Source organism: Carassius auratus, chromosome 1 (assembly GCF_003368295.1).
Source record: "Carassius auratus strain Wakin chromosome 1, ASM336829v1, whole genome shotgun sequence".
Classification (NCBI taxonomy): Eukaryota; Metazoa; Chordata; class Actinopteri; order Cypriniformes; family Cyprinidae; genus Carassius; species Carassius auratus.
The window spans coordinates 25380072-25393936 of NC_039243.1; the positions used below are offsets into that span (position 1 = coordinate 25380072).

The 13865-nt window shown below is 40.5% G+C and overlaps 1 protein-coding gene across 1 annotated transcript in view; it reads right to left on the reverse strand.

The window, feature by feature from the left end:
- LOC113105601 (protocadherin Fat 1-like) overlaps positions 1-13402 on the reverse strand; it is a 90145-nt gene extending 76743 nt beyond the window's left edge. Inside the window, 2 exon segments of the mRNA XM_026266770.1 lie at positions 8429-11712; positions 13283-13402. Of these exon segments, the coding sequence (XP_026122555.1) occupies positions 8429-11687 (3259 nt within the window). The 5' untranslated portion in view covers positions 11688-11712; positions 13283-13402.
- Between the last annotated feature and the right edge of the window lie 463 nt (positions 13403-13865).

Consider the following 13865-nt stretch of genomic DNA (forward strand, 5'->3'; position numbering starts at 1 on the left):
AACCTGGGAAATTAGAGGGTTAGACTATGAAGATTTAGGAAAAGAAACAATGCCTAAATATACTGAATTTGTGGAAATTCGTGACCAACCGGCAAACCAGAACAAAGCCGCGTAAATGAAGACTATGGGGTCCAAAAGCATGGTCGCGATGTAACATTTTCCAGTTAACCTATTATTCCTCTAATAAACAAAGCTTTTATACCACACTTGTCATAATCAGATCTTATCATTTCTAAATAAATAATTGCTGGATTCAAAACAGCGATTAATAGGCGCTGTGACCGACACATTCCTGGAGCATTCAGTTTAAATAGACCGTAGTATACCGGTCCTCTCTGCTGTTATGCCAAGGACGTTTTTGCTCATATGAAGAGGATCATCTTTTCCGTCTATATGCGAATGCGTGTTAAGTACAAGCCTAGTTTACATTATAAATAATAGTTTAACATTCAAATACATTGCGAATATGGAAACATTTCGATTTGTGCCGAATGAGACATGAGCAATAACCTCCAAATAAATCTAGCCAAATCCGCGCTCGCTCATCCACGATCTAATGCGCTGTATGCCGGATTTTAAAAAATCTGACATTTTCTAGGACAGAATCCAGCAGGATCAAATTAATGTGAGCAACTGTGTTTTGGTGCAGCAGCGCCGATGTAGTTCACTTAATGTGCAGCGCAGTCACATGCGCTCCACATTTCGGATAATTTTATACAATAATGTCAGTTGAAAACATCGCAATTGTGCTTTAAAATACAACAACGAGCACCACAAAACCATTTAAAGAGGCGCGTTCAGCGTTCTCCGTGCGGGATTGGAAACTGTCAACAAAGTAAAATGACCTCAAAAGTATGGCGCGCTCTCTTCATTTTATCAAATGATCATAATCGCATCTATTCATTTTATAATCCTGCTACTAGCATTTTATTCAGACTAAAACCTCTTTAATTCAAGTGAGAAAGCGTTTTGTGTGTGTGTGTGTGGCTTTTGCACATCCTGTCATACCGCTGACTGTGTGCCTGCAATAGACGCATTTTGCAGTATTATGGTTAACGATTAATCGATTAATTGATCGTTAATTTAAACGACGATCGATCATGGAAATAATCGAAATTTGACATCCCTAATATATATATATATATATATATATATATATATATATATATATATATATTAACACCACCACAATGGGGGCTGCATAAAAAAAAATCTGGTAACACTTTAGAATAAGGTTCATTAGTTCACATTAGTAAATTACTTTAGTTAACATGAACTAAGCAGGAACAATTCTTCTAGGGTTTATTAATCTTAATTAATGTTAATTTCAACATTTATTATCGCATTATTAAATAATTTTTTATTGCTTTTTAACATTAGTTAAGACAATGTGATTTAACAAAACTAACGATGAACAACTGTATTTTCATTAACTAACATTTACAAAGATTAATAAAAACGGTGTGTCATTTAAGCATCGATATCGTGATGTACGAGTCCACGATAGTCACATCGCAGGATGTGCGATGTAGGCTGTCGTAGTTGATCCATTATTCATTAACTGTACAGGCCCTTGACGAATGTGATTCGCGGATTAATTGCGGAGTGAAAGTTTATCATTTGCATGTGTTTTTAAGTCCTGTCAGTTTAACAGGGCAGAGAGAGAGAGAGCACGAGAGAGAGAGAGAGTGCGAGAGAGAGAGAGTGCGCCAGAGAGAGCGACCCCCGGCCGCACGCTCACCGTCTTCAAACAACACGAACTAAATCGGCAACATCACTGTAATAGGACTATGCAATTATTTGTTATGCCTTTGTTTGAATGTTGGTTTGTGTTTGTCAAAATTCATACAAAACACTAAATTTGTCTAAATGGAGGTATTTCAAAAAGAGGTGCAAGATTTTTGTGAAAAACACTGCATTTTTGCTAAACAGTCCATGATGCAATAATTTGTTGTGCCTTCGTGACAAGCTGTTGTGATTATCTGTCGAGCACAGAAGCCCAACAGTGAAATAAAAAGAATTCATCTTCATTTCTCATTTCTAAACTCTGAGTGGAAAAGCTGTGGGTGTGACATACATAGTCCCAAGATGTGCAATGCTAAAATGCCAGTTAACTTTGACGCACAGTCAGATATAGTTTGGGAGCAGATGTATCATACAGTTTGTCTCGCGTCGGTGGTTAGCGTCTCTGGTTTCGCACTCTGCTTCCACCAGCGCCATGTTTACATCTGCTGTCACTCGCCTTAGATTCTCGTTAAAAAATCTGTTACATCACAGGGGAACAGTGAACACTGCAACATCGCCCACCGTAATGGGAATTGGCATGTCTGAGAGCTGGACCATGGCATATGGAATTTGAGTATGAAACACTGGGCTTGACGTCAAACCATCAATCCTGTAGCGCACACGTCTAAGACCAAAAACACTCCACTGCTGGTTTGTCTTTGGCATAAACGGCATTCTTTTGCACAACTGGCATTTATTTAGGGAACATTAAAATTACAAGAGTTAACTTCAGCACTAGTTCCCAAAAATGGGACCTGATAGTTGGGGAAGGCAGTTGACTTTAACGAGGGAAAGTGTGCTTTTCATTTAGCACCCTACAATCAACTCCTGATCCTGCATTCCAGAATCCGTTTGCTCCAGCAACACGACTCAAGCAAAGACTACACAGAGTCAGCCAGTCACAGTCATTTGCCCTCTGCAAAAAGTGGAAATGAAGTAGTCACACTCCTGAGAGACAGAAAAAGAGAAATGAGATGGCGAGACTGGTAAAAGAGAGTAGTCGCATAATAGGCTTAATATTGTGACACTTGGTGGAAAATGTGATGGTACCAGGTATGGCATGACAGGAGAAAAAACTCATTCCTGACCCCTTTCATTTAGATGACCCCTTCCCTTTCTTTCTGCCCGGGCCAACTGAAAGGTAGCCAAACATGAGAAGACAAAGCCGTCAGTACATTCCTCTGTTATCTGGCATCAGAGCAAATCAGCCAACCTTTCTCCCCATAGGAAGGGCATACAGAGGATACGGCACAATAAGCAGCACATGCACACTCTCATACTAGTGCTTTGTACATCATACTAATTCATGTCTTCAATAAGTACCATTTCACTATTCAGAGGTACAACAGTCAATATATGTTGCAAAGCAAAGATAAAGCATTTTTGATAAAGGATGGGAACTAGTTTTGAAAATACTAGAACCAAACTACTCTGTTAGTGTTTTCCTTTTTAGTATTCAGTAAAGCCACTAAACCTCTACAGAATCTAAAAAGCACACAAAATGACCAGTAAGGTACGAGTCATAAACCACTGAGTTATGATCCAGTTATTTTTAGGGAAATCAAAAACAGGCCGATCAGTGTAGTCGGATTACAAATCAATGAATCTTACTGGTTCTTTTTTGGGAAACCAAAAACATACGGCTCAACCACTGTAGTTTGACAAATACACTTATGTGCCAGTTCATAGAAGAACAAATTCCGTTCTCTGAATATCTTCCACAAAAATGCTAAAAGAATTGTTAATGAACAGAGGACTTAATTTATGTCAGCATGTATCAAGTGGACTGAGTTTTCAAAAACACTGCATTGGTTTCCACTACAAAAATGCAATTTGAAAAGTTTCTAAAAATATAGTGGGGTTGTAAGTCTTCAAAGAGAATTCAAAAAAGGCTTGCCAGAGCATATGGACTTAAGAGAGAAAGATGTTAACAGTTATGTTAATAAAACGAAGTACCGAGAACATAAATTAAAATGCATTTAGAGACCGTGTTTGAAGATTTTGGCCTTGCCTAGTGAATAATCAATCTTTGAAACTTCTTAACCAGAAGTTTTAAATGTTTTTTATTAAAAGAATAGTTATATTGCAAGTCAGTCTACATTTTCTTATCATCAGTCACATGGGGAACAGCAATGTGGAAGAAATCATGGCTTTCTATGCTGCTTCATGCACAGACAGATATTTTTGTGCAGTGAGTCAAGGATTAGACATGGTTGCATGCTCTGCATTATGGGGCACTCTCTGACCTAATGGTGTCTGGCTCAAGCAGGTATCTCTGTATGCTGATTTCTGAGTAGGTAGGTGCATCCGAATTTGCATGCTTATGCACTATTCCATGCCATTTTAGTCTTTTTGCAATGAGAATTCCAACAGGAAATGCACTTCAAATATCTGGATGATTTTTCTAAGCAAAAAAAAAAAAAAACAAGTGTAGTGTATGTCACTTGTGAGTTTTTTCATCAAAACTACAACTATTTTTCACATAGTTGAGAAATTGTAATCTCAGTGGATTTAACACAAATTGATCCAAATTTTTAAAGGCTATTTAGATTTTACTTTGGGATATTAAATAACAACACAAACTAAATGTACTTCAGAGTCATTTTCATAAATTTAAAGAGCTGAAATGTGTGGCTACTCAGCATTTCAATGTTGGTGACACCTGCAAAACTTTCACAGGAGGTGTAGATTGCTATATCACATCTTGTGTGGTCACCTGGGCAAAAAATCTGAGCTGACTTCATTATAGAGCAAATTAATAAAATGAAGCAGAAATGTACTATTCTCAGAACCCAAATGAGAAAACTGTCTGGCAGATGTGGTTCTTTAAAATGAGCTCTAGTAGATGAAATGAAAGGTTAAACCTAATTAAGCATTCAATGTCAAAATTTGAGCTCCTTTTCATCACCTTTAATGTGTTGCTTCTTAAAATAAGTTTTTAACTCATCCCATTAAAGGTAGTAAAGCAAGACTTCCCAATTTAAGACTAACCAGGTCTCGCTGATTTTCTCAGATATATACGTGTCTGTGTGTGTGGTGGTGTGGTTGTTTTTCACTCACAGTGTCCCTAGAGAAAACTCAGCATCAGCAACCATCTATTTCTAAGACTTAATATAAGAATAAATATCAAAGTCTAAGGTCCTTGACCTGTGACTTTGCTCTCCAGCTTTATCTTCCCATTTACCATGGGCGGATTCTTAAATAAAGGCACTAGACTCTTTGCACAGCTCTGGTGACATCAATCAATTTAGTGGCATACCTCATTAACGTGTGTGTGTGTGTGTGTGTGTGTGTGTCATCTTGACAAACACACACACACACACACACACACACACACATGGCAGAATTTCCCTGGCTTAAGCACTAAGGTCTCACCAGGGTCCATTTTAGCCCTCTGCTCTTGACATATTTGTGGAAATTGCACAAATAAACACTGCAGGAGGTTCTAGAAACAGATTTCTAGTTTTGCTATTTACACACAAAATAAAGAGACACAATCTCAAGTAACCACTCAGTGTTCAAGCATTAATCGGGTCAAGTTCCATTGTGGCAGTAATAGTTTAACTCATACTATGTTTCTCAGAACTGAGGTTTTTGAGGGAAGCTTTTGCTCTGCTCAGGCAAACAAAAATACATCTATGGGAAGACGGGATATAAATGACGGAATCCTAACATTCCTACGAGGCAGAACTACTGAAGTCAAACATGTAGGGCTGAGGAGAACAAAATGGGGGGTAGAAATGAACGATGGAAAACATTTAATTTGCACATTCCTCGGCCCCCTGTGGGGTCTGCAGAAGTAGAGAATAAAATGGGTAAACAACACATACACATGGAAAATATAGTCCAAAGCACCAAATCTGGCCCAGATGTGTCTCAGTCTTTCTTTTGGTGTTCATTCTCATAAAACATGACTAAAGGTACATCCATAGCCTCCAGCAATGATGACCTCTCGTTCTTAAAATACTCATTTAGTGCAGAACAACAAATGGCTCTTTATTACTATTCTCTAACCTGAGTTAAAGATTGATTCCTTGCTTAAAACATGATATTCATCCCACATGTAGTGACCTCAAACCCGAACACCTCCTACCCATCACTCTTCTAATCTTTCCATTCCCAAGAGAGCTGCTGTTACCTCAGGCATATTTGCACTACTACCAGTCCTGGCTATGATCCTTAACAATAGGACCCTGAAAAAGACAATGGCATGGTTGCCAGAGCAGACAGATCGATTTGGGGGTCAAAGAGCGGGGGAGAAGGTCAGAGACTCCCGGTGACCTGCATCTCTAGTTAGGGGTGGTGCTGAGTGGACTCAATTGACAACACTCGGAGCCACAAAACATCATGGTAACTATTGCATTAAAACTTTGATATGGAGATTATACTGCACCAAGAAAAGGATAGAGGCCTGTAATATCAATAAATGTAAAACTGAAAGTTCTGTTAACTTGATCAAAACTTTCTCACACTGGCCCTAGGTCAGCAGACCATGCTTACTGTTGAGCCCTGCAAAGTAATTTTTAAGTTTAGAAGCATTATATCTGCAGTGGTGACAAACTCATTCAGGTTTCTAAATTTTTGATACACCCAAGACACAATTTAACTATTTCCTGTTTCCAAATCAACTTGGAAAAATCTTTAAGTAAGCTTCCATCCATTGGAACTGCAGCAAAGCTCAATCTCCATAAGACTGGGCAGGCACAATGGCCAACAGATGGTCTTGTTGGGGGGGACATCCCTATGCCAGCACATCCTGTCATGCTAAATTTACCACCCAAGAAAGCAAGATTTCTTAAAAGGGATTCAAAGGAGATACTGCTAGTTTACTTTCTTAAGCCCCTTTCACACTGCACATTGGTCCTGGAAAATTGCCGGAACACTGCCATATAGCCTTCAGTGTGAACACAAACACGTCCCGGGATTGATTCCGGGATCGATCCCGGGTTGGGGATCTAATAACATTGCCAGATTAAGTCCCGAAACGAGCACTGTGTGAACAAAAGCTGTGGCCTAATGGTGAGAGAGTTGGACTTGTAACCTGAAGATCGCAGGTTCAGGTCTTGGTCCTGGCAGGAGTTGTAGGTGGGAGGGAGTGAATGAACAGCACTCTCTTCCACCCTCAATACCCATGGCTGAAGTGCCCTTGAGCAAGGCGCTGAACCCCTAGTTGCTCCCTGGGTGCTGGGTTAAATGAAGAGCACCAATTCTGAGTATGGGCTACCATAGTTGGCAAATGTCACAACTTTATTTAAAGGGTGTGTTGTAGTGACGTTATCGTGTGGGTGTTCTAAAGGCAGATCAACGTTTGCGCCGAAAAAATAGGTGCAAACTGTAATGAAGCAGAGATCAGTTAGCTCCTTATTATCTGCGCTAAATCTGAGATTGTTCGCCAGCTTAAGTGAAAGTTAAAGTGCCTGGCATTTTCGACTAGTACTACATTACACGTCACATCCTGATGTCACGTGTCATTATGGGACCTTTACGGGTGGTGTGTGAACGCACACACATATTCCGGGAAATCATTGGCAATGTGAATGAAGTGTGAAAGTGGCTTTATGTAGAAGTTCATTTAACTTCATTTAAGTTCAAATAAATCAGTTTAAATGCATGGAAATGTGCATCATAATTTTATTAAGTTAGACCAACAATATATTTTTTTGAGTGTACTAATACAATTCCACCTTGAATAATCTAGTGAAAGTCCAGACTTTGACTGCATGCATGCACAAAAACATATTTTAGGCATGACGTTTCACTGGTCTGTTTGTACATTAATCATTTAGCTCAGCATAAAAAAAATAAATAAAAAAAAAACACACACACACTTAATATTCACAGTCTTGTGATCTTTGGGTATATAAGGCTTTCATTTTTTACCGGGTGGCCAATAGTTTCTCTGTGTCAAAGACCGTTGGAATTCCAGACTGCTTATTTTAAGCTTTTGGCACAGGTGCTTTGAGTGGTCAGGGCAGCTGAGAGAGGTATTAATACATTCTTTGTATAAAGATAATGAGTCCAGATGTTGACTTTTGAAATGTGTTTGCTTCAAAAAGCACCATTCCCTAACTCTCAACGGCTCACATTAATACAGGTTAGTACCATAAGTACCCTATGGCCTACATAACAAAATAATCTATAAATGAGAAATAGCCAGTGCTTGATTTGATTATTTTAAAAGAAAAATATACAGTGAGAAAGAATGAAGTAGAAAAATATGTGTGCACGGAAGTAGGGAGTGGGGAGGGCGAGCGATCCTCTTAATACCACGGCAACTAGTGTGGAATGTCTAGAGCAGGTCCGAGAGACAGCTGCTCCATCTGTTCCTGCCATCAATTCTCTCTCCTCCGGCTGAAAAATGAAAAGAATCAGGATGCTCTTCATCAGCTCTCTCAAAGACATCCAACTGCTTCCACCAACCTGTGCAAGTATCCAACTGATGCCACACAAAATATGAATCCCTGCTTCTGTACAAAAAAACCACCTCTACTACAGCAAGCCCTTTCACGTTGGCATCGTTTTTATCACCGGCCACTTTCATCCGTATGAGATTTGTTTCTTGAATAATTCATGACCCGAAAAAATATCCCCCGCAACTCCGCCCCAGTCATGAATGGATAAAAGAGAAAGGAAGATAACTTACCAGTTTCTTCGTCGATAGTAAAGATCCCCAGACCCGACCCATCCCGAATGGAGTAACGGATTTCTCCGTCTCTTCCTTTATCCTCATCCTGAGCTTTGATTTTCATCACTGATGTTCCAATGGGCACATCCTCTTTTATAAATCCCTTATCCACAAATGATGGGAACAATGGCCTGTACAGATTCTCGTTCACGTCCACAAGCTCCACCTCAATGTGACAACTCGAGGACAAAGATATCGGCTTCCCTTTGTCCTTTGCCCTTGCTGTGAGACTGTACACTTGCTTTTTCTCGTAATCCAGATTCTGCACGATTCGTACGGCACCACTCAATTTGTCTACTTCAAATTTCCCATCCCCATTGTCAATGAGGCTGTATCGTACCTGGCTAGATGGCCCAACATCAGGGTCGTGAGCTTCCAGCCACATTATAACAGTACCAATGGGTAGATCCTCACGTACTCTCACCTGATAGTTTGGAGGAATAAATTTTGGGGGGTTGTCATTTACATCCTCCAGTGTGATTTTAAGCAACACAGTAGAGACAAGTTGAGGTTCAGCAGTGGCCTGATCACGAGCTGCTATCTTGAGCACAAAACTGGCTTGCACTTCATGGTCTAGAGGCTTCTTCACCGTAACGATCCCGGTTTTTGGATCAATAGAAAATTGATCCATGTCTGCCAGTATGGAGTATGTGACCACACCATTATCACCAAGATCTTTATCTTTTGCTTCCACTTGAATGATCTCTGTGCCCACCGCAGTGCCCTCGCTGATGTCCACGGAGTATGTGTCCTGTAAAAACTGTGGACTGTTGTCATTAGCATCCAGGATCTTTACATCCAGCAGACGTGAAGATGACTTCTGGGGTATTCCAAGGTCATACACTGTAATGTTCAATGTGTAGTGATCGGTTGTTTCTCTGTCAAGAGGTGCATAGACTTTGAGCCACCCGCTGTCCATGTCAAGAACGAAACGACTCTCAGCATCACCCCCAGAGATAACGTAAACAAGTTTTCCATTAAAACCGCTGTCAGAATCCGTGGCACTAAGATGGACAATCCTGGCCCCGACAGGCAAATCTTCCTTGACCTCAATCAGACTGGGAAATGTTTCTGCAAACTGGGGTGCAAAGCGATTCACAGAGTGAAAGTCTTGGAAGTGGTCTTCAGGTTCACTTTGGCTGTGGATCTTGCTTCCTTGCAGCAGCTTTTCTGCCAGCATGCTGGCAACTCCAGTATCAACACATTTCACTTGGACTGGTTTACGCGCCGTAACGACCGTAATGTTCAAAAACATGGGCTGAGTTTCTTGTTCTCCATCACTGGCTATGATCTGCAAGCTGTGATAGGACACTTTTGCTGCCTCACCCTCACTCAAAAGCTGCTTTAAAGACAGAACGCCTGAGTTTGGATTCATTTCAAAAAGATTCAAGTCATTCCCAGCTTTCATTCTGTACCTCACCAACTGCAACTCATCAGCATCAATAGCAGACACCGTCGTGATCTGTTCACCAAGGCCATGGTCTCTTGGCACAATTATGTTGCAATCCACATTCTCAAAAAGTGGCTTGTTGTCATTCAAGTTGTTAAGTGTAACTGTAACCTGAGTTTCCAGCTCACGTCGAAAAGGGGAACCCCAGTCTGACGCCCGCACTTTCAAGGTATAAATCCTTGGCATCAGTTCATAATCCAAAATCTCGGAACTACTGATGACACCAGAGAAGTAGTCAATGACGAACGGCTGGGGATTCACATTGGCAATGCTGTAAGTGACATATCCATTTTCCCCACTGTCTAAATCAGTGGCTTTTACGGTTAGTACACTAGTACCTTTGGGCATATTTTCATCAATGCTAGCTTTATAAGATGTCTGTTTGAATTCTGGTGCGTTGTTGTTCACGTCGATCACATTGATGATTACTTTTGCAGATGCTTTTTTGTCGCTGGTCACAACTTCTAATTCATACTTGTTCACAGAGTCTGCATGAAGGGGCCCAGCTGTTGTGATCAAGCCTGTATCAGCATTAATGGTAAAATGATTTTTATCCAATTTGTGTCTGAATGCATACTTAAGCTGAGGATACTTTGGCACAGCTGTTACCATTACAACAGGTGTGTGCAGTGGTGCAAATTCACTCACATTGACTCTGTAAATAGCTTGATTGAACTTAGGAGGCCCTACTTTAAAGTGGGGGGACGTGACATGGATGACCTTTGCAGATGAAAACTGGGGTGGACTCCCTTTGTCTTTGGCTTGGAGTGTAAGGTTGTATCCAAAGGGCTGACTATCCCAATCAACCTGCTTAACTGCTTTGATTTTATATTCCTTACTGCCTGGACTGGTCCGCATGGCTTTAAACTGCTGAAGAGGGTCGCCTGCAACCACGCTGAGAGATGCTATCTCACCGTTAGCACCTTGGTCATTGTCTTCGACAGTCACAACAGCATAAGTAGGGTCCTTGTCTGTGTCTGAGGGCGCTAGGGTTACAGCAGTGATGACCGGTGCGTGCTCGTTGGCCTGCTCTACTCGTACCGTTAACTTAGCCATGCTGCTAAATCCACTGCTACCATACAGTTTCATGCCTCGATCCACTGCTAAAATCTCTAATTCATACTGCTTTGTCTCAGAGTAGTCCAGCTTTCCAGTTAGCGTAACTACACCACTTGTGGGGTGGACCGAAAACATTTCCGTCCATTCCCTGAAGCTGTAGTAGTACTCTCCGTTCGTGCCGATATCTGCATCCGTCGCCATCACTTTGGCTATGCTTGTGCGAATAGCTGTGTTTTCTGGTATAGATATGCTATAAGCGGTTGGAGAGAACAGTGGTCGAAGATCATTTGTGTCCAGTACCTGAATCCTGACTTGTGTTCGTGCCTCAGCATTTGAATTCTTTTCCATGGCTTTGACTGTGAGAATATAGTGGTCTCTAACCTCCCGGTTAAGAATAGCACTGCTACCTCCTTTGGTCCTTATTCGCAAAAAACTAAAGTCTCCCAATTGATATTCCTCAGCTTTGAACAGGTTCTCATTGTCTCCCAACACGATTTTGTACCGTATTTCCCAGGTAGGGTCTGTGATGTAGATTCCCATTTTGACAGGACTTTCCACATAGGTCTTAGCAGCTGAGTTCTCATAAATGGTTGCATTGTAAACAGACTGGGTAAACAGAGGGATGTGCGCAGTGTCGAGGCATTGGATCCCAGTGCAGCCGCACAGGAGAAGCAGAACCACCAGAAGTGAAGTCACGTGGTTCTGCATGTTTGCAGCGCACTCCTCACTGAAACTGTGGAGAATAAAGAGAAAAAAGTTAAGAGATAATGAAGCTCCAATTTTAATAGATTTAGTACATTTGGGACATATTTGCATGGTTTGAGTCTTCTATCTGAAAATTCATATCTATCACCTCTTAAATTATCATTACGATCTGGGTTGCAGCAGAAAAGAAACTGACAGGCAACTTTTGAATATCTGTTTACGGTATATCATCACTCAAAACAAATACGATTAGTGCATCAGCATCCATAGACACAGCCACTGACTATTTGTCTATATTTCCAACTTCACCACAGACACCATGACAGCTGATAGGCCAAATGATGAACTGTCATGAACACTGTGAGGATGGAAGTGCCTTTTTTGTATACATATAGTCACATTCCACTGCTTCTTGAATAAATTATACATTATTCTCACTGCTTCCTGACATAATCTTCTTTAGCTAAAAACAATGCAATGTGTACAGAGATGTATTCAATATTATGTTCATAAATAAGAAAACATTAACAATTGTGTTAATCACTATGAAAAAAAATGATCAAATACGAAAACTTTATTTTACTTTGATCTGTATTATTTACCGGAACTCACTAATACACTACAAAGAAGAGCTTATTACAATATGTATTCATTTATGCTTTGTATTAGCTGTAAGAAAGGCATTGAATGATGGTTAGTAGTATACTTAATTGTTTTGTTTATTTTCTGATATGCTGCACATCAGGAAAGTGTAATTAGCATGGCTAACCAAAAAAAATATCTAGAAAACTTTCAGCATTCGTTTCATCTGTTCGCATTAATCTTTCGCTAAAAGTATGGAGCAATGTAGACATTCTTAACATTAATACAGCATTTAACATTTAATAAGTGGTTTTGCTTTTTGAAGCAATGTACAGCAGAGAACTCCGCGAGCGCGTGCTCGAGATTTCCAAATATCCTCGCAACTATTCGTGCCCTCGAGCGTATAAAACAGTAAAAGACTCACAACCGTCAGTATGTCGTTCAGAAATTAAATAAATATGACTGAACTTTATCAGAAATACCAGAGAACCATACAACCTTTTGGTTTTTAGCACACTAAACAACATAGCCTTCTATTTGAATGCTTTCGCAGGAACCTCGCTGTTAACTCTCCTAAATATACGGCAATTTAGCCTTTGGAATGGAAACAAAATACCAAAGCAACAAAAGACGGGCTTCTGCTCCGTTGTTAAAGTGTATCCCCATCCCCCAGTCCGTCAGTTCTTATTCATTTCACGTCGCCACACTGATGCCTTCATGCGCTGGCCAGATGTATCAACTGTTCCGATTCGAAAACAATTAGCTGACCACTCTGGACCGCTTACCTTAAATAATTAAACTACAACTGAACACATGAAGTATTCCGACAGTTTTGCCCACCTACGGTTAACTTCAAAGCTGCCCTATTTCCACTACGGAGAGCAGTGGAGGACTCCCAACGGGAACTTTACACCGCGAGCTGACTGAAACTTTTACGCATTTCTGAAAATAGCACAAAACTAGAACACGTCCAATAAGTCCTCGCGCAATATTAAGACTTCCTAAATCGTACATACCTATTTCAGTACTAACGTCCTTTGCTTGGTGGCTTTTCATGAAGTTTGTAATTTCCGAATCCCTGCATGGTACCGACACTCTCAACCGCTCTCTCTGCTCACTGACTGAACTCTCTCCGATCTGCACACACACAAAGCGCTCTTAATATCTCTCCGCGCTCCTTGCACAGCGCACGGATCTACTTCCTCTTGGCATGAAGATGAAACGGCTGTCGCTCTCCCCTCACAGGGGGACAGGAGAAATCTTTGATGTTTTATTTTATGTGCCAAACCTCTCTCTAATGAAGAAATATGCTGCATCATGCGTTTTGGAACAAAGCAGAACAATTATCTCCATGTCTGCATTTGAGATACTTGACATGATAAAGGTCGATGCGCAAGGTATATGGTACATTAAGCTACATATTTCTAGGGATATCAAAGTAACACCAGTACTTCGGTACCAAGTCCAAAGATTTATCAATACCAGTTTTTCTACAGCATTAATGCGTTTTATTACACATATGCGGCTGTGCTCTGTGAAAAGCGTTCGCAATTAAACGGAGTAGGCTACACAACATTTATTCAAATGCTATATTGGTGA